Below are 22,129 nucleotides of genomic sequence, written 5' to 3'. Positions count from 1 at the left end.
CAAGAAAACATAAGTAAACTTTTTATACACTTTCATCAGACAGTAATTAACAACTGTACTGTAGCTGATTATCACTTAGGTTCAGCTTAAACAACTTAAATAAATACAACCTCCTGTCACCATCATCAGTTCATTTATTCACTGAGTTCTTTATCTTCAGGAACTGCTTTATTCTGTCCAGAGGCGCATATAGATATATTCAGAAATAAGAAATAAGATTTTTCTGGTGTAACTGGAAGTCTTCCTGTGGAAAATGATCCGACAGGGGTGTGACTGAGTCCTGAGTCTTGAGTCTGATCTGTGATTGGACAGGATTAGACAGCATGATGTCTCGCGTTATATGAGGGGACTCGAGAAGAAACCAATCCCCAGCTGGAGCCACCCTTTTCATCTGATTGCAGGTGAGAACTTTTGGTAAAATCAAAAACAAACAAACAATCAGCAACAACAAAAACGTGAGTACAGCCTTTTATATACATACGGAAAATAGTAGTAATTAGGAATTTTAGTGGATTTTTTTTTATTATAATCACATCAGTTTTATGAACATATTAGGTTTTAACACTGGTAGCCTAAACATGTGAGTCACTTTAAACATTTTACGTGAATGTCTAATTTTTTTGTGTAAAAATGTAAAAATGTAATCCACATTATGTGTCAGGTGTGTGTAGTTTTCCTCTGTGTTTCTGTCAGTTCTTCACTTTACATTCCCTATCTGTACAGCTCACACATGCACATCATTTATATTTATTATTATTATTTATTTAGGTCTAATTATTTCCATCCGCATTTCTACAGAATCGACCTCCGCAAAAATGCGTTTTTCTGAACATTCCTGATGAACAGTGCTTGCTAGGATAAACTGTAGGAAGCCTCATGCAGAAACACTCTGGAGGTTTATACTGTATATAGGTTCTTTGAGCTCCTCTATGCTCACAATAAAGATCAATTAATTCTACTGTATAGAGAATAAGAGTTTGAAGAAGAATTACTTGAAAATTCTACAGTAGAATTAATTCATCGTTATTCTGAGCATAGAGGAGCTCACCCTGAACTGATATCAGTTGGTTTTGTCATCTACCAATTTGAAATGTCCATTTTATAATGAATCAAAATAGTCTCCTGGTTCAATTACATTGATAGATTAACTGATTTTGGAGAGTAAACTAAACTTTGATTCAGGAAGACACAGGAGGATAATCTGTCCTCAAGGTAATGAACTATTTTATGTTAAAAATGTCAGACTTACTCTTCCTGAAACATCTAGAAAGTAATATATTGCGTTTTGAGATGTGTAAGAAAGGTTGGTGCTAGTAAACTCTGGTCCTCCTAAACTTACTTACTTACTTACTTTCTTTCTTTCTTTCTTTCTTTCTTTCTTTCTGAGCTGTTGGTTGGTGTGAATTGTGGGGTGTGTCTGTGAGACAGTATAATGACGTAGGAGCCGAAAGAGTCGACTCCCGTGAGGCAAAGAACTTTGAAAACTCACTTTGTCTGAGTGCATATTACCACAGGAAGTGGCTTCATGTCATTGGAGACACGGTTCTTTTAATAGTATTTCTGAGAATGTGCTTTACTTTAATTTTGAGTACAAATTTAAAACTGTGGAGTACAGAGGCAAATAAAAAAAAATAATGCAAACAATGTACATAAATTAAGGACAACATAAAGGCACTATATACAGAATAATTGAGAAAGAAGGAAAAAATGATTAAAATTACAGAATAAAAGGGAATTTACTACTACTACTAATAATAATAAAGCAGAGCAATCAGATGAGTTAGAAGAGACCCGAGCCCGAGGCAGGTCACTGTGGCAGGCCGAGACATTTGTGCTGCTAATATACAGCAGTCTTTATCTTCTCCTCGTAGGAGGGGAAGCTTTTCACTGTCTGACTGATGGTCAAATGTTTGGTTTTGGGCTAGAATTTCTCTCAGATGTCTGTGTATTTTGTGCGTTCTGTTAGGAAGTTGTGTTTTGGGTGCAGTGTAGGCACAACCTTTCTTCCTGTCAGAGCCATGTTTTCCTGCATCTGCTTGTTTCTAGCGCTCGCTCGTGTCCACTGAGTCTGTACCTTATCAAAGTGCTTCTGAGTGTTTTATCTGTCACTGTGTATAGATAGTCTGCATGGTGTTCTGGCTTTTTAGGGCCAAACAGCATTGCATTTTACTCTGTTGTTGTGTTTGGGTTTCCAAATAAGTGATTGTAGTGTTTGTTTCATTGATACTGTAATTTGGTCTGATCTGATTAGTGTGACGTTGTTGTTCTGGTGTAAAGTGTCAGTGTGATGGGGGTTAGTAGGTGTTGGTGATCCTTCAGGGCTAAAGCCTCGGACCAGCTGAGAGAGGGGACTGTTTTCCCTGATGGACTCTTGCTATTGCAGGGCTTTGTAATGGTGTGATTGGGGGTCACTGAGTTTGAGATGTTTCCAGAATTCAATTGCCCGTTTCTGTATTTTTATAATTAGTGGATATTTGCCTAATTCTGTCCTGCATGCGTTGTTTGTTGTGTGCCGATGTACTTGTAGGATATTTTTTACAGAATTCTCTCTCTAACGCATTCTCTCTCTCCCCTCACTCTCTCTGTCTGTCTCTCTCTCAAAGTGCTCTGTACTTTAAAGCGTGGGGGTCACAGTGGTTGAGCTGGAGCCAGAATTTTACTGCTCATTTTTTTATTTTTAAATGGAGGGGGAAAATCCTGAGCAGGTTTTGTTGGGTGAGTTGCGGTGAGTTTTCAGCAGAATTATACAGAAGGAGGAATTTTTCAGCAGGATTGTTGTCCCAGTTTTTGTCTTTGATTATTGAGCCCCATATTTCACTTCCATATAGAAGTATTGGTGTGATTACTGAATGGTACAGCTTTAGCCAGATTTGAATGGGTGTTGGTGTTTGGTTGAATTTGGATTTTATTGCGTAGGAGGCTCTGTATGCTTTAGCTACGAGCATCTGTACGGCTGGATGCTGGATTAGTAAAGTGTCCTGTTTTTAATAATAAATTGAATAAATTGACAATGGCATCTCTCAGTTTGGGACTGCTATGTTTCAGCATCTCATTGTTTATTCCATATGAGCCACAAGACGTTTGAGTGATTGGATCTTTACAATCAATTCATTTAAAAATCGTGGGGAGTCCAAATGGTGTAATCCTTTATAGTATATAACGGGTTTTGTAGTTTGGAGGTCAAATGTATTCGGCTCTGGTTTGGCTCATTCCAGATGTTTGGGTCATGAATGGGAATATGGTTTTCTTTTTGGAGTTAATTAAAATGTCCCCTAATTCCCAGATTGAATTCTGACTGACTGTTTCTTCGATCTTATTGAGCTTTCCTGTCATGTGCTCAGCTCTGTTCCTTCTTAGTAAGGACTTGTATTTTTTTAAGAGTCTACTGGTAAATGGATTTGTTTGTTGATTTGAGGAACTCCATGTTTTTTTATTTGATAGTAATCATAGTTCTTGAACTTTGGCATTCTTTGTCAAACCAGTCAGTTTTAGTGAGCTGCAGGATTAGTTTTCCTTTTTTGTTTACTGTATTGTCATAGTCCTGACATGGTTTAGGGAATTTTTTTTTATGTACGTGTACTGTTAATATATTTATCTCCAGCTGAACTCCAGTTCCTTCCCCAATCTTGCATTCAGATTGTCCATTAACAGTACTGAGCCTAGAGACTGAAACTGAATGATCTCTGACTGTAGTGTTGGGGATATGTTCTCATTATAGTAGGGTGACTCGTCTGGAGGGGTATAGATGGCACACGGGTAAGTATCGTCATCAAAACAAATGAACAAATCCTTAAGTTCTATCCAAATATGTGTCCTGCCCTTTTTTTTTTTTTACTGGCAGAATGTAATGCCAAAGGTCATAATTTAAACCAAACAATAATTCCTCCTGAATCCCTGCCACTTTTGACATGAGGGTTTTTTATGGATGGTATATATATAATTCTCTGTAGTTTGATTCCAGTCATATGATCATATCTAAACTATATACAATATTTGCAAAGTCGGGGTTAGTGCTTTTTTCTCCAGAAGAAGAAGAGAACATTTCCCGGATGTTGTAGCATGTGATTTTTAATGATGATATTGTGAATTTTCAACCCAACTGTGTTACGAGAAATACCATTTACGTTAAATGGGAGGGGAAAAAACATTGATGAAAAATACATTAGAATATTAATTGCAGAACAGAACGAGGGAAGATATGTACAGATGCTCATGGGTGATCCACTGATGGTTTGCACATTTGACATTGGTGCACAGATTCGTATTGTCTCTGAATTAATTATATTAAGTGTTTTGAGGTATTACTGTGAGCCGAAAGAGCAGAAAAGATATCTAGCCAAAAAAAAAAAAAAAAATCCAGGGAATGTTCTCTTCATTTTTAATAAGTTAATCAGTATCTCGGCAGGTTCACAGGAGAGCGTGAGGTGGGACACCAGAGCTTCTTCACCACCCTCCCTGTAAACAACCTTCTCTGGTCGAGGTGTTTTCCTTTTGCGTCACAAAGAATGACTGTGCTGTTCTTTCTCCTCTGCTCTCAGTTGCTTCTTGTTGGTGGTGTTATGGTAGGTGGATAAGGTGTATTTAATAGGTATCTCTCTCTCTCTCTCTCTCTCTCTCTCTCTCTGCCATGGAATTAATATAAGTGCACACTCGTACATATGGACACTTCTTAAAGCCATTATTGGATAAATCAGAGTAAATTCTTTTATAATTTATGGTTCTTCTATAAATTTTATTTTCAGACTATTGTCATGGAGAAGAACATCACCTTGTCCTGCAAAAACATTTCTGCAGGAGATGGTTACACCTACCGAGTGTCACCTGATATATTGTCTGCCTTACTCCATGACGAGGACTGTGAGCAGGCATGGTACAATGAGGTGAGGCCAAATTAAAAGCTTCTTCAAATTCCTGATCAATTGTTATGTTTTAAAATATAACAGTTCCAAATACTATAAAAAATCTGGAAGCAGATTTAATAAAAATCTCCAGTGAATGATTTAAATAGAAAAATGATACATTCTATCTGCAAAAATTCAATTTCTTTTAGTAGACATTAAATAAAAACATCACTGAACTATTTTTAAAAGCAGCACTACTGTATTGTACTGTATTGGGGTTTGAGATCAAAAGATGAATATGAGATGATGGATGACAATTTCAGCTTTCATTTCCTGATATTTACATCTAGATATGTTCAGCAACTTAGGCAGCATTTGTTTGAAACCACCCATTTTCAAGTTAATAAAAAATATTGGAACATGTGACTGACCGGTGTTTATTGCTGCCCAGGTGTGTTGTGTTAGAATGATAGTTTAAAGAATTAATAGCTCTGAATATCTGCTCTTGGTTTGAGCCCTGAGTTTTGTCTGTGAAGACTGCATTTGTTGTTAAAAAAGATAAACCAACATGAAGACCAGATTTTATTGGCTATGCCGACTATCATTTCATACTCATCTTCTGAATTCAAACCCAATATTTCTTCATTGTGTAGCAAAAACAAAAGAAAAAGCCTTGCCATTGCCTTTCGGAGGGGACTGTATATTGTGATACGGTTCTGTGCCGAAAACCATCAAATTGGGTTATATGGTTATCTCTTCTTTTTTAGACTGGGGAATTTGTATCAGATGGACAACTTCATGCAAATCAGTCTAAGCACCATCTGGTTGTTGATGCAAACAGAGAAAATATTACAGTCTCTGAGTGCATCAAGCTTCAGCATCATGTGACCTGTCATGGATCGAGTAAAGAGGTTCTTATTTTTATTTATGTCTTTATATGCATTAAAATTCTATTTCTTTTGACACTGATTTAATCATGACAATCTTTCTTTTGCAGTGGAAACACTTTTACCAAGGTAGGTACTATCTGTGTGTGTGTGTGTGTGTGTGTGTGTGTGTTTTGTCAGTCTGTTAGCATCTCTGTGCTGCTCAGTTTAATCTCTAAAGCTCCATGTTCTCTAAAGGAGCCAAATAAAGTTACACATCAGCCGTATATTTCTAATTACATTTAATGTTGTTGAAAGTGAAGTTAGTTCCTGTTCTCACTTGCGTTATAGCAGCTATAAACAGACGTTCCCTCACCAGCCTCTCTTTTTTCTTTCTCTTGAAGTTAATAAGAAAAAAAAAATGCTACTGACAAACCGCAAAGCGTAAACTCCTCTGTCCTGACGATGTTGGGAAACTTAGTTACAGCTTTACCTCTGACTGTTACAAAGCGCTGACACTGGAGACTCCTTCCATGAATATGAATAAACAAACATAAATCAGTCCTTACAGAAAACTTCCATGTCAGCGATTACACATGTTTTTAAAGTATTTTATGTAGAGTGACCATCTTACAAGTCCTTGTCAACTAGCTGTTTCTATAGTAACGATAACATTTTAGAAAGCGTGCATTAATATAAACCTGTGATTTACACTGTTGTTAGCTTCCTCCATGTGCTGCTAATCGAGTGCAGGTCTATGGAGAGATGAAGGTCTTAAACTCCATTTACGTTCAACAGATTTTCACAAGGTTTGCTTTGTTACAGATGTCACACATTTCTGCATAATGTCAAGAGACATTGTGTTTAAATTTTAAGTGGATTTATGCACTCGAAGTATATTAAAAACAAAAATGCTTGAAAAACATATTTTCCATAACCGTATAAAGGCTTCATGCTTTGTGAGCAGAACTCTTTGACATGCTCACAGATACAAGCTCAGAGAAGTATAAATCAGAGCTTTGACGTTATCAGAAAACAGCTGGCTGATGATATTCTCATAGTGATGCTTGTGCAGAGAAAAGTCTTTGCTCCATTAATTAGCTCCATTAATTATGGAGAAACTTGCATGTTTATGTGTGATTGGCACCAAAGACCAAACATTAACAGTGTTTTGCTTCCTTCCTGAAGTGAATAATGACACCAGCTCACCAGCTCCCATTACTGCACAGCAATGTGAGTACTTTCTGTAATGTTTCTTTTTGGTATTTGAGATGAAATATTAACTAGGATTTACTGGAGATTTATTTCATTTTTTTCTTTTGGTTTTAAAAGCTCATCATCTTCTCCGTCGTCATTCCCGTCATTCTGCTTGGACTCCTGGTCTGGTGCTGCAAACAGCCAAGGTAAATCTGCATCACCCTCGAAGACGCAGCTAAATGAGGGAAGCTGAAATGCTTTAATCTGCTGTCTGATGATGTTAACATTAGACGGATGGGTTTAGTTGGTGATGAATAAATAATTCTGCTCTTCATTGTGATAATGGGTGGATAGGCGGAGAGATGGAGTCAGAGATTGGTGCGTGGAGACCGGAGGAGATCTGAGCATGGCCGCAGGCAACGAGCAGATGAGGAGAGCCGGTGAGTGAAACTCTAACTGCAGAATATTTACACACTACAGCTGCTTTCACACGTGCTGCTTTATTTCTTTATTTAAAAAAAAAAACTTTAACTCCTCAACCCCATTGCAATGCTGTAGCAGGATCTTGAGAGCTGTGCATAAACAAATCCCTCAAACATCAGTGAACAGCTAAAAACACAATTTATTTACAGTAACACTGTAACTACAATAATGTATAAATATAATAGAAATGAGTGTATATTAATTATATAATGAATGAATATTTCATGAAGAATTAATCATAATTGCATATCATGATGAAGATGGTTATAATTTATTTCACCTTGTAACAAGTACATCAGTTTATTATGCTAAATGCTAAGATAAATTGGAGCTAACTGGAAAATGTTTGTTTATTAGCATGAACCCTGGTGATGTGAGAGCTAACGGCTGTGTGAACGGTGAAGAAGCTCAAGCACTCAAAGACAACGTCACTACAGAGTATGAGTTACCCTTAACTTCTGCACGTAGATAAACAGGATTGAGGGAAATGAACAGTGCTAGATGGATGGGTAGATGTTGTTTTGGATAAATAAATAATTCTATAATCAGAAGGATAAATGTATAGATTGTAGATATTCTTTAATTAATTCTTATTTCTTTACTGTGTTTTGTCCATCAGTGATGAGTGAGGAGTCTCCGAGAGCGAGTGAGGATTACAGTGTCTACTTCTGCCGTTTCAAATCTGCACTTTATCTGTTTCTGCACTTCAGCATTTCTAAATCCTAAGACCTTGCAATTATAGAGCTGTAATTTTTCTGTAGGCCAAATTTTTTAATCATGTCAAATCAGAGAAAATCATTTTTTACGTCACTTACATTTTTGCTACAAAAGTATAAATATATTTTCCTATGTATTACTTGTTATTGATATGCCATCAATGTATTTTTGCCAAAGAAAGTTAAAGATAAAACATCACAAGCCAAAGAACCCCAAGCCAAAGATTTTTTTAAAAACACTTTTTAGTTTCTTTTCTGAATTTTAAAGCACTATATATTCTTCTGCACTTTTGTAATGCTTTGCCCTTTGTGTGTGTCTGTGTCTGTATGTGTGTATTCCATTATAGTCCCCTAAGCTAGACTGTGAAATCACCTTGTGCGGCATATTTCCCTTAAAGGTTTCCACTAAACACTCTTTCAGCTCCCAGAATAAAAGCAGTCCTTCGAGCCGGATTCGAACCAGCGACCTAAGGATGACCATCTTACACACCTACAGTCCTCCGCTCTACCAACTGAGCTATCGAAGGAGTTCATGTTTAAAGGTCAGGATGATTGAGTCTGCAGGTTCATACAGAATATTACACAAGGCTCATGAACACCATCTTCAGTTAGTGTAGCCTACTGAAGAATCCTGACGTACGTGTATATGAGGTTTTACGGTAACCATCAGGCACCTGGTGGGGAAAAAAGCTTCACTCTTAATTAATTAACCAACTATTAATTACTTTCTTATTAAATTACAATAACTAGATGAAACAGACTTAGCATTAATATATAATGTATTTCATCTAGTTATTGTAAATTAAATAATCATTATCAAAAAATAAATAATTATTGTAATTTTTGTAACAGCATTTTGAAAATAATTTACATAAAAATTGATTGTTTTAGTTGAACAAATTGTGCAAACCGAAAACTACAGTCTAGTAAAAAGATGTTGAGTACAGTAATTAATGATGAAGTGGGCATTTTTTGGTGTCCATGATGTAATTAAATGGACAGGCGTTAGTTTGTTTACCGTAAAATCTCATATAGATGCGCACACCACTTTCTACTGTGGTAAATTTAATTCTCAGTGTTCCAGACATTAAAGCTATTTCTACCTATTCTTCGTTTTTCGATTATGTAACCTTCTAGAAATAAAATGAGAAAAAGAAGTGCAAATCTGGTTTTATAAGATAAAATATCGCATCATTATTAGCATTTAGCATCTGAATGATTTTCAGTGGAATTGCCATAGAGGTAGGATATACTGTATCATGGAAACGATAGGTTGATGGTACACTTTAAATCATTAAAATAACAAATGTGGGTCATCACCGCTTCTGCTGTCGCATTTATCAGTTTAACTGTACAGATGAAACTAATTTTATTTATTCTTTCCCTGAAATTAATTCCTGGCTACACTACTGGCTATTGGTACTGGTGTATTTTTCCATTCCTCATTAAAAACTGAAATCTTATGATGTTTTACTGACATCTTGTGGTGAAACACTGCATCTATAGTTCATCTCACAGGAGTGAATATTGATTTATTCTCATTCTTCTGCTAAAGTTACCTGAAGTTAAAGTGCTGACCTTTTTACACCACCAAGTTTTGGAGTTTGTTGTTAGGCTTTGCTCACAATTCTGACTTTTTAATCTATTAAATAATGCTATTAATTTAAATGCATTCACATGATCTCCTTCGATTATGTTCACATCAGTCTTATTTCTACATCAATGTATAAATTTACTTTTATAGTATAATGCCTTAAATTTACATTTAAATCGCTTCAAAGTGACCTAAAGGCTGTGAGAGTGTTGTACAGGATATCAGCTACAGGTTGTTAGTGTTACAGAGCACTTGGTCCTCGCTGCACTTCTTCTCATTTGCATAGAGGGCGTGGTCACCACTAAGGGGGTTGGTCACCCGTGTGGAGATGTAGTTCTTTCCCTTAAACTTGTAAAACAGCCTGGGCTGTGACTTGTGTCTGTTTAGCTCCACCTTTCTCGGATCTGAGTCAGTCCCCTGAAACCGGAATAACTTTCCTCCAACTGGAGTAAAGCGCGCATCAGCTCTCAGTCACCTCCATAAACTCCTGCTCAGCTGTCTGCTTTGCTTTGGAGTACTTTCGAAGGAAAAAAATCCGGTGAGTACTTTTTATATACACACATATGGAAGACAGGGATTAGTGATTATTAGATTAGATGAGTTTTAGTTTACATTCTACCACATTTATTCGGGTGATGCTTTTCTCTAAAGCAAGTCACATTTGAGACAATATACAACTGAGTATGGGGTTAAGGGTCTTGGGTGAGGACCAAATGTTTTTGTGGTGCTGGGATTCAAACTCACAACCTTCCATATCATTAGTACACTACCTTAACCACTGCAACACCACTGACCTGGGCCAGAGTTACAGCATGTAGTATATTTGTTTAATGAAATTTGTAGCTTTTTCAACTTGCAGCATGTGTTTTTTTAATACCTTTAACCTATTCATGAAGAAAACTATTATTAATTTTATATACGTATTCACGCGGTCTACTTTGATCATATTCACACCAGGCTTATTTCTACGTCAATCTGAACTTAACCACAGGGAGGCGATTTCCGCTTTATGAAGGGGCGGAAAACTGCAAAGGGGCGTGGTTGCTCAATGAGTGGGCGTGGTTGCTCAGTAAGGAGGCGTGGCTATCAGTGTCAAGCGAACCCGTGAATGTTGAATCTGACCTGTAGTTGGACATGAACTCGTTCTTGTAGGCGGGGCTTTCCAGCTTGTTAAGAGAGAGGAAAGTGTCCGTTTCTGACGCCATTATTTTGTTGTTGAAAATCTGTCGCTGTAAAACTCCGACAAAATGGCAGCAGTGTGTGGTGTTACATTGTGGATTATGAAGCTGAAGAGGAAAACTGTATCAGATGTAGGAATGAAGAGCAAAAACAAACTGCGCAGTTTGATTCAGGAAGACACAGGAGGATAATCTGTCCTCAAGGTAATGAACTATTTAATGTTAAAAATGTCTGAGTTAGTCTTTCTGAAACATCTAGAAAGTAATATATAGCGGTTTGAGATGAGTAAGAAAGGAGCTTGGCTTTCTTTTGATTATATTGTAGATCCAGTTGAAACAGGAGCTTACAGGCCTGAATACTGGAGCTGTGTAACATTTCATTTCCTGATCTCGGGGAGGGTTTTGGTGCTAGTAAACTCTGTCTGCTGTTTAAATTATGTCCCAGACATTATGAAGGGCTCTGTAAAACAGAAAGGGAGAAATTAAAATGTAGTCTGAGAGAAACAGGAATCGAGCAGCTTAACCTAAAGAGACTGTTACAGAGACAATCACACAGGATTAGCACAACAGTATTCACAGTTTAAGGGATACTGGATTAGTAAAGAGAATATAAATAAGAAAAATTGAAGATAAAATAACAGTATGATGTAAATCCTGATGAGCGAAGTTATACTCCAGTCCAGTAGGTGGCGGTAAAACCGACCAGCCGCCTCAAGTCACGAAGTAGGAGAAGGGGACAAAAACAGGAAGACACGCCGGCACACAATATCTATGAAATACATTTTTTTGTGCACGTAAGAAAAGCTTCAGCTGTAAGTTTATTTCGCTTAAATGTTACTCCTTTTGTCTGTAGTAGTGTTTAAGTCTTGCGGTGTGTGAAATGGTTTTAGTGTCATGTTTGATAAACGCTAGCATAACTTGATATATAGCTTGCTAGCGTTAATGTATTAAAGTTTAAAGTATAATGTATGTTTACAGAGCGCATGTAGTGCTTTCTGTATTCTGAAGTTTATATTTTCATATTGTCTCAACAATAGAGCTAGAAGTCATGACTTTATTGATTTCGGCGGAATTTCTAACTGTGTACAGCTTCAGTGCCATTTAACATGCAGCGCATTAAATATCCTCTCTCTCTCTCTCTCTCTCTCTCTCATTCTGTCTCTCTCTCTCATTCTGTCTCTCTCTCTCTCACTCATTATGTCTGTCTATCTATCTATCTATCTATTAGATTAAATAAAATTTTTAAAAAAATTATGCAACCAATGTACATAAATTAAGGACAACATAAAGGCACTATACACAGAATAATTGAGATAGAAAGGAAAAAATGATTAATATTACAGAATAAAAGGGAATTTACTACTATTACTACTACTACTAATAATAAAGAAGAGCGATCAGATGAGTTAGAAGAGACCCGAGCCCGAGGCAGGTCACTGTGGCAGGCCGAGACGTTTGTGCTGCTGATATACAGTAGGAGTTTCACTGTCTGACTGATGGTCAGATGTTTGGTTTTGGGGTAGAATTTCTCTCGGATGTCTGTGTATTTTGTGCATTCTGTTAGGAAGTTGTGTTTTGGGACTGTTTTCCCTGATGGACTCTTGCTATTGCAGGGCTTTGTAATGGTGTGATTGGGGGTCACTGAGTTTGAGATGTTTCCAGAATTCGATTGCCCGTTTCTGTATTTTTATAATTAGTGGATTTTTTCCTAATTCTGTCCTGCATGCGTTGTTTGTTGTGTGCCGATGTACTTGTAGGATATTTTTTTACAGAATTCTCTCTCTAACGCATTCTCTCTCTCCCCTCACTCTCTCTGTCTGTCTCTCTCTCTCTCAAAGTGCTCTGTACTTTAGAGCGTGGGGGTCACAGTGGTTGAGCTGGAGCCAGAATTTTGCTGCTTATTTTTTTATTTTTAAATGGAGGGGGAAAATCCTGAGCAGGTTTTGTTGGGTGAGTTGCGGTGAGTTTTCAGCAGAATTATACAGAAGTAGGAATTTTTCAGCAGGATTGTTGTCCCAGTTTTTGTCTTTGATTAATGGGGCCATATTTCACTTCCATATAGAAGTATTGGTGTGATTACTGAATGGTACAGCTTTAGCCAGATTTGAATGGGTGTTGGTGTTTGGTTGAATTTGGATTTTATTGCGTAGGAGGCTCTGTGTGCTTTAGCTATGAGCATCTGTACGGCTGGATGCTGGATTAGTAAAGTGTCCTGTTTTTAATAATAAATTGAATAAATTGACAATGGCATCTCTCAGTTTGGGACTGCTATGTTTCAGCATCTCATTGTTTATTCCATATGAGCCACAAGACGTTTGAGTGATTGGATCTTTTCAATCAATTCATTTAAAAATCGTGGGGAGTCCAAATGGTGTAATCCTTTATAGTATATAACGGGTTTTGTAGTTTGGAGGTCAAATGTATTCGGCTCTGGTTTGGCTCATTCCAGATGTTTGGGTCATGAATGGGAATATGGTTTTCTTTTTGGAGTTAATTAAAATGTCCCCTAATTCCCAGATTGAATTCTGACTGACTGTTTCTTCGATCTTATTGAGCTTTCCTGTCATGAGCTCTGTTCCTTCTTTGTAAGGACTTGTATTTCATAAGGCTCTGTTGGTAAGTGGTTTGTGTCTGTTGATTTGAGAAACTCTGTTTTTTTTTTGTTTGATAGTAATCATAGTTCTTTTCTTGAAATTTGGCATTCTTTGTCAATCCAGCCATTTCTCTTTTGAATCTGTAAGGTTTTTTTTTTTTCTCTTTTCTCTTCTCCATATTTAGTGCATAGAAATGTGTCTAACATGTTCTGGCCACGAGTGCAGTGGAGCTCAGCTTCATATTGGGCAGGACTGTCTTTTCTCCAAAAAAAAAAAAAAAATTTGGTATGGAGGGAATACAGTTTGGACTTCAGATCTGAACATGGTAGCAGACTGGCTGATTTATTTAAATTAATAACTATGTGACTGTGGTCTGAAAGAGGCAGTTGTGGCATCACCATGAAATAGTTGATCTTATTTTGCTCTATATTTGTTAGTAAAAATGAAGATAACATTCCCATAAGTTAATCAGAACTTTAGCAACAGGTTGTTTGTTCCTGTGTGCAGGGTGATGTTTGAGGGCGGGCTCAACACAACCTCTCTTGGCAGGTTCACAGGAGAGCGTGAGGTGGGACACCAGAGCTTCTTCACCACCATCACTGGAAACAGCCTTCTCTGGTCGAGGTGTTTTCCTTTCACCTCACAGAGAATGACAATGTTGTTCTTTCTCCTCTGCTCTCAGTTGCTTCTTGTGGGTGGTGTTGTGGTAGGTGGATAAGGTGTATTTAATAGGGGTCTCTCTCTCTCTCTCTCTCTGACATGGAATTAATATAAGCGCACACTCTTACATATGGACACTTCTTAATGTTAAAGCCATTATTGGATAAATCTGAGTAAATTCTTATATAATTTATAGTGTTTCTATAAATTTTATTTTCGGACTCCTGCCATGGAGAAGAACATCACCTTGTCCTGCAAAAACATTTCTACTGGAGATGGTTACACCTACCAAGTGTCAGCTGATATACCATCTGCCTTACTCCATGACGAGGACTGTGAGCAGGCATGGTACAATGAGGTGAGGCCAAATTAAAAGCTTCTTCAAATTCCTGATCAATCGTCATGTTTTAAAATATAACAGTTCCAAACGCTGCAAAAAATCTGGAAGCAGATTTAACAAACGTCTTCAAAATCATCAAGTTTTTTAATGATTTAAATAGAAAAATGATAGATTTTTTTTTTAATTAATTCTTAAAATTTTTATTTCTTTTAGTAGACATTAAAGGAAAACATTGAACTATTTTTAAAAGCAGCACTACTGTATTGTACTGTATTGGGGTTTGAGATCAAAAGATGAATATGAGATGATGGATCACAATTTCAGCTTTCATTTCCTGATATTTACATCTAGATATGTTCAGCAACTTAGGCAGCATTTGTTTGAAACCACCCATTTTCAAGTTAATAAAAAATATTGGAACATGTGACTGACAGGTGTGTCGTGTTAGATTGATAGTTTAAAGAATTAATAGCTCTGAATATCTGCTCTTGGTTTGAGCCCTGGGTTTTGCCTGTGAAAACTGCATTTGTTGTTAAAAAAGATAAACCAACATGAAGACCAGAGAGCTGTCTATGGGAGAAAAGCAAGCTATTTTGAAGCTGGCTGTAGCAGAGCCATTGCACAAGCAGTGGGCATAGCCAATAAAATCTATCATTTCATATTCATCTTTTGAATTCAAGCCCAAAATTTCTTCATTGTGTAGCAAAAACAAAAGAAAAAGCTTTGCCATTGCCTTTCGGAGGGGACTGTATATTGTGATGCATATTGTTGTATCGCAGAACTGTCCTGACGTCATCAGAAGTACATTAGATACTGTTGTGTACCGAAAACCATCAAATTGGGTTATATGGTTATCTCTTCTTTTTTAGACTGGGGAATTTGTATCAGATGGACAACTTCATGCAAATCAGTCTAAGCACCGTCTGGTTGTTGATGCAAACAGAGAAAATATTACAGTCTCTGAGTGCATCAAGCTTCAGCATCATGTGACCTGTCATGGATCGAGTAAAGAGGTTCTTATTTTTATTTATGTCTCTATATGCATTAAAATTCTGCTTCTTTTGAGATTGATTTAATCATGACAATCTTTCCTTTGCAGTGGAAACACTTTTATCAAGGTAGGTACTATCTGTGTGTGTGTGTGTATGTTTTGTCAGTCTGTTAGCATCTCTGTGCTGCTCAGTTTAATACTAAAGCTCCATGTTCTCTAAAGGAGCCAAATAAAGTTACACATCAGCCGTATATTTCTAATTACATTTAATGTTGTTGAAAGTGAAGTTAGTTCCTGTTCTCACTTACGTTATAGCAGCTATAAACAGTCATTCCCTCACCAGCCTCTCTTTTTTCTTTCTCTTGAAGTTAATAAGACAAAAAAAAAAACAAAAAAAGAACTCAGCTTGTCATGCTACTGACACTGATGCGTGCATTAATATAAACCTGTGATTTACACTGTTGTTAGCTTCCTCCATGTGCTGCTAATCGAGTGCAGGTCTATGGAGAGATGAAGGTCTTAAACTCCATTTACGTTCAACAGATTTTCACAAGGTTTGCTTTATTACAGATGTCACACATTTCTGCATAATGTCAAGAGACATTGTGTTTAAATTTTAAGTGGATTTATGCACTCGAAGTATATTAAAAACAAAAATGTTTGAAAAACATATTTTCCGTAACCGTATAAAGGCTTCATGCTTTGTGAGCAGAACTCTTTAACATGCTCACAGATACAAGCTCAGAGAAGTATAAATCAAAGCTGTGACGTTATCAGAAAACAGCTGGCTGATGATATTCTCACAGTGATGCTTGTGCAGAGAAAAGTCTGTGTTCCATTAATTAGCTCCATTAATTATGGAGAAACTTGCATGTTTGTGTGATTGGCACCAAAGACCACACATGAACAGTGTTTTGCTTCCTTCCTGAAGTGAATAATGACACCAGCTCACCAGCTCCCATTACTGCACAGCAATGTGAGTACTTTCTGTAATGTTTCTTTTTGGTATTTGAGATGAAATAATAACTAGGATTTACTGGAGATTTATTTCATTTTTTTCTTTTGGTTTTAAAAGCTCATAGCATCATCATCATCATCATCATCTCCATCATTCTGATTGGAGTCCTGCTTGGACTCCTGGTCTGGTGCTGCAAACAGCCAAGGTAAATCTGCATCACCCCCGAAGACGCAGCTAAATGAGGGAAGCTGAAATGCTTTAATCTGCTGTCTGATGATGTTAACATTAGACGGATGGGTTTAGTTGGTGATGAATAAATAATTCTGCTCTTCATTCTGATAATGGGTGGATAGGTGGAGAGATTGGTGGCAGAGATTGGTGCGTGGAGACTGGAGGAGATCTGAGCATGGCCGCAGGCAATGAGCAGATGAGGAGAACCGGTGAGTGAAACTCTAACTGCAGGATATTTACACACTACAGCTGCTTTCACATGTGCTGCTTTATTTCTTTATTTATTTCTCCCAGAAAAAGCAGCAGCTAGAGAACCTTTTGTGCCAATAAGAAAAAAGTTTTTTTGTTTGTTTTTGTGTCGCCATTTTAAAATCTTTCAGTTTGTAGGTTGTACTTTATAATAATAATAATAATAATAATAATGTATTTCTTGTTCCAATTTGGGCGACATAAAATTCTGATGTTTTTGTTTAATATATTTTGATCAAATAATTTTTTTAAATGTTATCTAATGTTTAATGTAACATTATTTAAAGCTAATTGTTTGTTAGCGTTGTTGTTGGCAGCTCTGCACACTTCCCACCTTGTGACTGCTTTCCAGAGGATTACATATAAAACATGCTGACTGTTAAGGAAAAAATACTGAATGTGAAATCAGCCTTATGAGGCTTCATTAGAGTAAATTATTATTCTTTTTTGACATACCAACTTTCCATATAAGTGTTTAAAGTAAATTTCAATTTAAATTGTGTTGAAATTGAATTTCATTTAAAGTAAAAAAAATTTTAAAAAAAAGTTTGCTGTTTTTCTCGATCAGCTGCTGTTTTGAATATTCTAGACATAATTAAATACATAACTCCTTATTTATTTCAAAAAATGTTTTCATCAATATTTAATTTTTTACATTTCAAACAGGAAAAAAAAATAACTTGTGTGTTTCTTAATGACTGAAGTTTTCAGGTGTGTGTGTGTGTGTGTGTGTGTGTGTTAGGTCAAACAGCATCCCACTGAGGAAGCAGGAAGCAGCGCTGACACTTAAGTAAGAGCTTCACCATCTTCTTTTTATCCACATGCCGACTTAAACACCTCAGACTGGAGCAGACTCTGTCTCATCATTTATATTTTATTTATATTTCTCTTTTCTGTTCAAAACCACAATTTCAACAAGACCGTTGAACAGAATCTACACTAACTGACTTTTGCCTGTTTCCTTGCATACTTGGTTGCATATGTGCCTCTACATCTAATCGTTCATTTGGTTGTTTTTTTGTTTGCTTGTTTGACCTTTAAATCTACTCATATCGCTTCAAAATGATTTTTTTAAGACTGAAACCCACATTGTAAAACACGTAAAAAAAAAATTTACACAAAACCTTAGATCTTACAATGCAACTATAATAAAGTAGAATTATAATAGAACATAATATATATTAATTATTATATAATACGTATACAATTAATGTTATAATTGATTATAATTTAACATTTTATGATTTATTATTTACTTATTATATTATTTGTTGTTTACAATTCATTTCTATTTATAATAAATACATCAATTTATTATGCTAAATCAGGGGTATTGTTGTTTGCTTAGTGTACATTTCCATAGCATTTCAATGTGTATTTTACGTTTAAACAACATAAAAATGACTGACTATTTTAAAGATGAATAAAAGATAACGAGCAATGACAGAATCTTCTGAACAGAGTAACTACCCGGGGAACAGGGAAAACAGTCTCATGCACAATTTGTAGCCAGAAAGTAGCAGGTTCATTTACTCCAAAATGCTCCTTTAGTGCAACATTTGCTTGCAGATCAATCAGTGCTATCTGCAGAGATCCAGCATCAGCCCGCTTGAAGATCTGTGTCCCCTCTTTTGAAAATTCTCTGGTAAGAAATGGATTCTTGATGAACATGAGGAGCTGCAGTCCAATACTGAAGCTGTCAAACCATTTACTGATGTTCCCAGTCAGCAAGTCTATGAAGATAACACAAGAAGTAACATCTCTGAATCTGTTCCTGCACTTTTGGGAAAAGCTCACACTCTCTTTGAATATTTTCCTTTTCAGTTTCCTCTGGAAGGAGTGGACAGCTGGTGTCAAATCACTGACTGAATTGTTCTTGCCTTTTAGCTTGAACTTGAGTTCATTAAGCTGTGACATGATGTCTACCAAAAAGCATCATCATCCATTTTGCTCTCATCTTGCAGTAAAATTGAAAACTGTGTTGCTTTCTGACTCTTAAACTGCACTAAGAAAGCTGCTTTGTACTTCTGAACGGACCAACGGTGATCCAACACTCCTTTACTCAGCCATTTTTCATTGTTGTGCAGTAGCAAGTCATTTGCGTGTGACTCAACTTCTCTGAGGAATTCTCTGAACAGGAGATACTGATGAAGGGATGAAGTACCCTGAGAAAGTCGATGAGTTCCATCATTGTGCTACTTTTGTACATTGCGCACAGCGGTCAGATAAATGATGCAGTAATAAGCTATAAGATTCAGGTTGTCCTCTTTCATCATTGCCACAGCTCCTCTCTCTCTCTCACTCTCTCTCTCTCCCATGGCAGGGGAGCCATCTGCGGTAACTGACACCACATGTTTCAACTCTATCCTCTGCTTTCTGAGCATCTCGTTTATGGCCTCATATATGTCCCCTCCTCTTGTACACACACCAAACACTTTATTAGGAACACTATACTAATACTGGGTTTGGCCCCCCATTGCTCTCAAAACAGCCTCAATCCTTCATGGCGTGGCTTCCACAAGATTTTGGAAACATTCCTTTGAGATTCTGGTCCATGTTGATATGATTGCATCGCGCAATTCCTGCAGATTTTTCAGGTGCACTTTCATGCTGTGACTCTCCAGTTCCACCACACCCCAAAGGTGTTCTGTTGGATTCAGATCTGGTGACTGGGAAGGCCACTGAAGAACACTGAACTCACTGTCCTGTTCATGAAACCAGTTTGAGACGACTTTTCTCTCTGGAAAAGTAGCCATTAGAAGATTGTGGCCATGAAGGGATGCACGCGGTCAGCAACAATACTCAAATAGCCTGTGGCATTCAAGCGATGATTGATTGGTATTAACGGCCCAAAGTGTGCCAAGAAAACATTCCCCACACCATTACACCATCTCCACCAGCCTGAACGCCAGGCAGTGACATGCCTATAGCATGTAGCGTTATCATAGAGCAGGGTGTCGCATTCCAGCTTCAGCCATTTAAAAGTAATATAACGCTGGTTAACTGAAAGTAATTATATATTTGTACACCTCTTGCATGTTGTTTTCTGCCCTGAAGCTGAATGGTCTTCCTTGCGGTTTGTTGTAAAGCCAATTTTGCTGCACTTTATCACCACCTTGATCGCCAACGTCACTTGGCGAATATTTGATTAAATGACATTTGCATTGTGGATTTTTTTATAATTGAGTAGGTAATTATAATTGTGTATTTGTGACAGCCCTATGAAGAGTTATATAATTAGTAGAATGTTAATTATATTATGTTAATTAATTATTTCTTTACTGTGTTTTGTCCCTCAGTGATGAGCATCCATAGCACTCCAAGAGCAAGTGAAGATGACGCTTTGGCTTCAGAACCTCCGTCCTGTCTGCTTCTGCCTTTTCTACAATTGCACCTTTATATGTCCTTTTGCACTTTTGCATAAAATTTTTTAAAATCCACACTAAAATGTTAAATAGACAAATGGAGACCTTGGAATTACACAGTTCTAGCCAAAAGTGCCACATTTTTAACAGCAGATTAACAATTTTAGCAATAACAATTTTATACTTCACATATTTTTTATACTTGGTAGCAATATTCTGGTGTAAAATATATGGTATACATGTATTTTGCCAAAGAAAGGGAAGATAAAACCTAAGTATTTTTAAACAACCCAGGTACTGTATTTTATTTAAACTCAGTCTGCCACTTCATTTTATTAAAAAAAAAATTCAGGTACTGTAGATTAAAATGTTGCACAAAACATTGTCAGGACCAAATAACTGTTAATTATGATTCCTGTTAAATCCTAATGTAATAATTTGTTTTTTTTATTGTCTGTTATTTTGAAATCTCTGAATGTAGTATTAAAGCAGGGGTGTCAAACATACGAACTGTGGGACAAGACGGGCCTGACAGAGGTTGCAATTCAACCCTGCAAATGAATGTAGAAACCATAATCTGGAAATTTTTATTTCTTTGTAATGAATTGCAGTAGGTACACACCAGAGTTTTCAGCTAAATTATGATAAATACTTTTAAGATAACTTCTTGCTGTGTTATCGGTCAATAAACAACTTTTTCGGTTTCGTGTTAGATTTTAAAATTCTTATGCTGACATACAAGGCGTTGCATGCTTTGGCTCCTCAGTATTTGACCGAGCTTTTAACTTGTTACTCCCCAAAACGTGATCTCTGCTCCTCCAACTCTGGTCTTTTAACTGTCCCTCAGACTCGATTGCGTACTCTGGGTGATGAGGCCTTTTCTTCTTACACTCCTAAACTGTGGAACTCACTACCATCTGATCTTAGAGAAGCCCAGTCTCTTAGTACATTTAAATCTTCTCTTAAATCTCATTTCTTTAGGATTGCTTTTAACTGATCACTTTTTGTTTGTTTGCTTGTTATTGTTATTACTATTATTGTTATTAATAATTGAATTGTATTTTATTAACTTTTTTTTATGCATGTTTATATACTCTTATGTAAAGTGCCCTGAGGCCTTTTTTAAAGATTATTATTATTATTATTATTTTCTGGCCGACTGGACTAACTGTAATGTGGCCCGTTATGTAAAATGGCTTTGACACCCCTGATTTAAGGCATTAATTTGTACACATGCAGTACTGTTTTATCATCTCAGAACTCTTCTTGAACACCGTCGCCTCATTAGGGATCTAAATGTCTATAAAGCTATAATTTTTGACCTTGCTGAGTGCCTTTCTTTTTATATAAAACCTGATAGGGAGAACTTTATTTTCTGGGTGAACGTGCAGTATTCTTTTAGTGATATAGATGCAGCTGATATTGTAGAATTAGACAATCTGAATAAGAAACATTTCTTTCTTTTTATACCACAGCGCTGTTGAGTTCTGGATTGTGATTGGTCAGAAGGTGTTGATTAATTTTCTGTAACAGCAGCTCTGACAGTAATGTAGCTGCAAATCACAGGTTTATTCTTTTACTGTCCAGGACGGCTTGCCGTTATTGATGGACCTGTGAATTCTGGATTGTAGCAGCAGATTCTACAGGAGAATGTCGGGGTATCAGGAGGTGAACTGAAGCTTAACTGTAACTAACTGTAAGCAGAAGAAGAAGAAATATAACATTTTGGAATGGCCAAGTCAAAGTCCAGAACTTAACCCAATAGCAATGTTTCAGAAGGATCTAAAAAGAGCAGTTCATGTCAGGAAGCCGTCCAACATCTCAATAAATAAATGTAAAATCTATAATGTTTTTGTGTAATTTGTT

At 36.7% G+C, this 22,129-nt stretch overlaps 1 protein-coding gene and 1 non-coding gene across 9 annotated transcripts; one reads left to right on the top strand and one right to left on the bottom strand.

The window, feature by feature from the left end:
* Positions 1-3,492: 3,492 nt before the first annotated feature.
* LOC113525117 (uncharacterized) lies at positions 3,493-22,110 on the top strand. Of its 8 annotated transcripts, none has more exons than XR_008301231.1 (11): positions 4,756-4,880; positions 10,085-10,235; positions 13,977-14,175; positions 14,368-14,487; positions 15,339-15,482; positions 15,569-15,587; positions 16,392-16,436; positions 16,536-16,623; positions 16,772-16,858; positions 17,641-17,688; positions 20,198-22,110. XR_008301231.1 is itself a non-coding variant. In XM_053231252.1 (9 exons), exons 1-8 carry the CDS (start codon positions 4,506-4,508, stop codon positions 7,857-7,859), a joined length of 675 nt encoding a protein of 224 aa, XP_053087227.1. In that variant the 5' UTR covers positions 3,493-4,505; the 3' UTR covers positions 7,860-7,896; positions 8,007-10,076. The 8 variants fall into 8 exon arrangements, 1 of the variants encoding a protein (XP_053087227.1); XR_008301230.1 differs by lacking the exon at positions 4,756-4,880 and adding an exon at positions 8,007-8,645; XR_008301234.1 differs by lacking the exon at positions 4,756-4,880 and adding an exon at positions 8,013-8,645 and having other exon boundaries at positions 14,019-14,175.
* trnay-gua (transfer RNA tyrosine (anticodon GUA)) lies at positions 8,543-8,630 on the bottom strand. The gene is given in 2 exon segments: positions 8,543-8,578; positions 8,594-8,630. It is a non-coding gene; the product is annotated as a tRNA-Tyr (tRNA).
* Positions 22,111-22,129: the final 19 nt, after the last annotated feature.

Source organism: Pangasianodon hypophthalmus, chromosome 29, assembly GCF_027358585.1.
Source record: "Pangasianodon hypophthalmus isolate fPanHyp1 chromosome 29, fPanHyp1.pri, whole genome shotgun sequence".
Classification (NCBI taxonomy): Eukaryota; Metazoa; Chordata; class Actinopteri; order Siluriformes; family Pangasiidae; genus Pangasianodon; species Pangasianodon hypophthalmus.
Note: the sequence above shows the minus strand (reverse complement) of the source record. Positions and strands in the feature narration are given on the sequence as shown.

Excerpts from the sequence above, each read along its gene's own strand:
- LOC113525117 (XM_053231252.1), top strand. The coding sequence starts at position 4,506 with ATGACTGTGCTGTTCTTTCTCCTCTGCTCTCAGTTGCTTCTTGTTGGT. Across the intron at positions 4,881-5,608 it reads AGCAGGCATGGTACAATGAG|ACTGGGGAATTTGTATCAGA; the intron begins GTGAGGCCAAAT and ends CTTCTTTTTTAG. Across the intron at positions 6,941-7,039 it reads TCCCATTACTGCACAGCAAT|CTCATCATCTTCTCCGTCGT; the intron begins GTGAGTACTTTC and ends TGGTTTTAAAAG.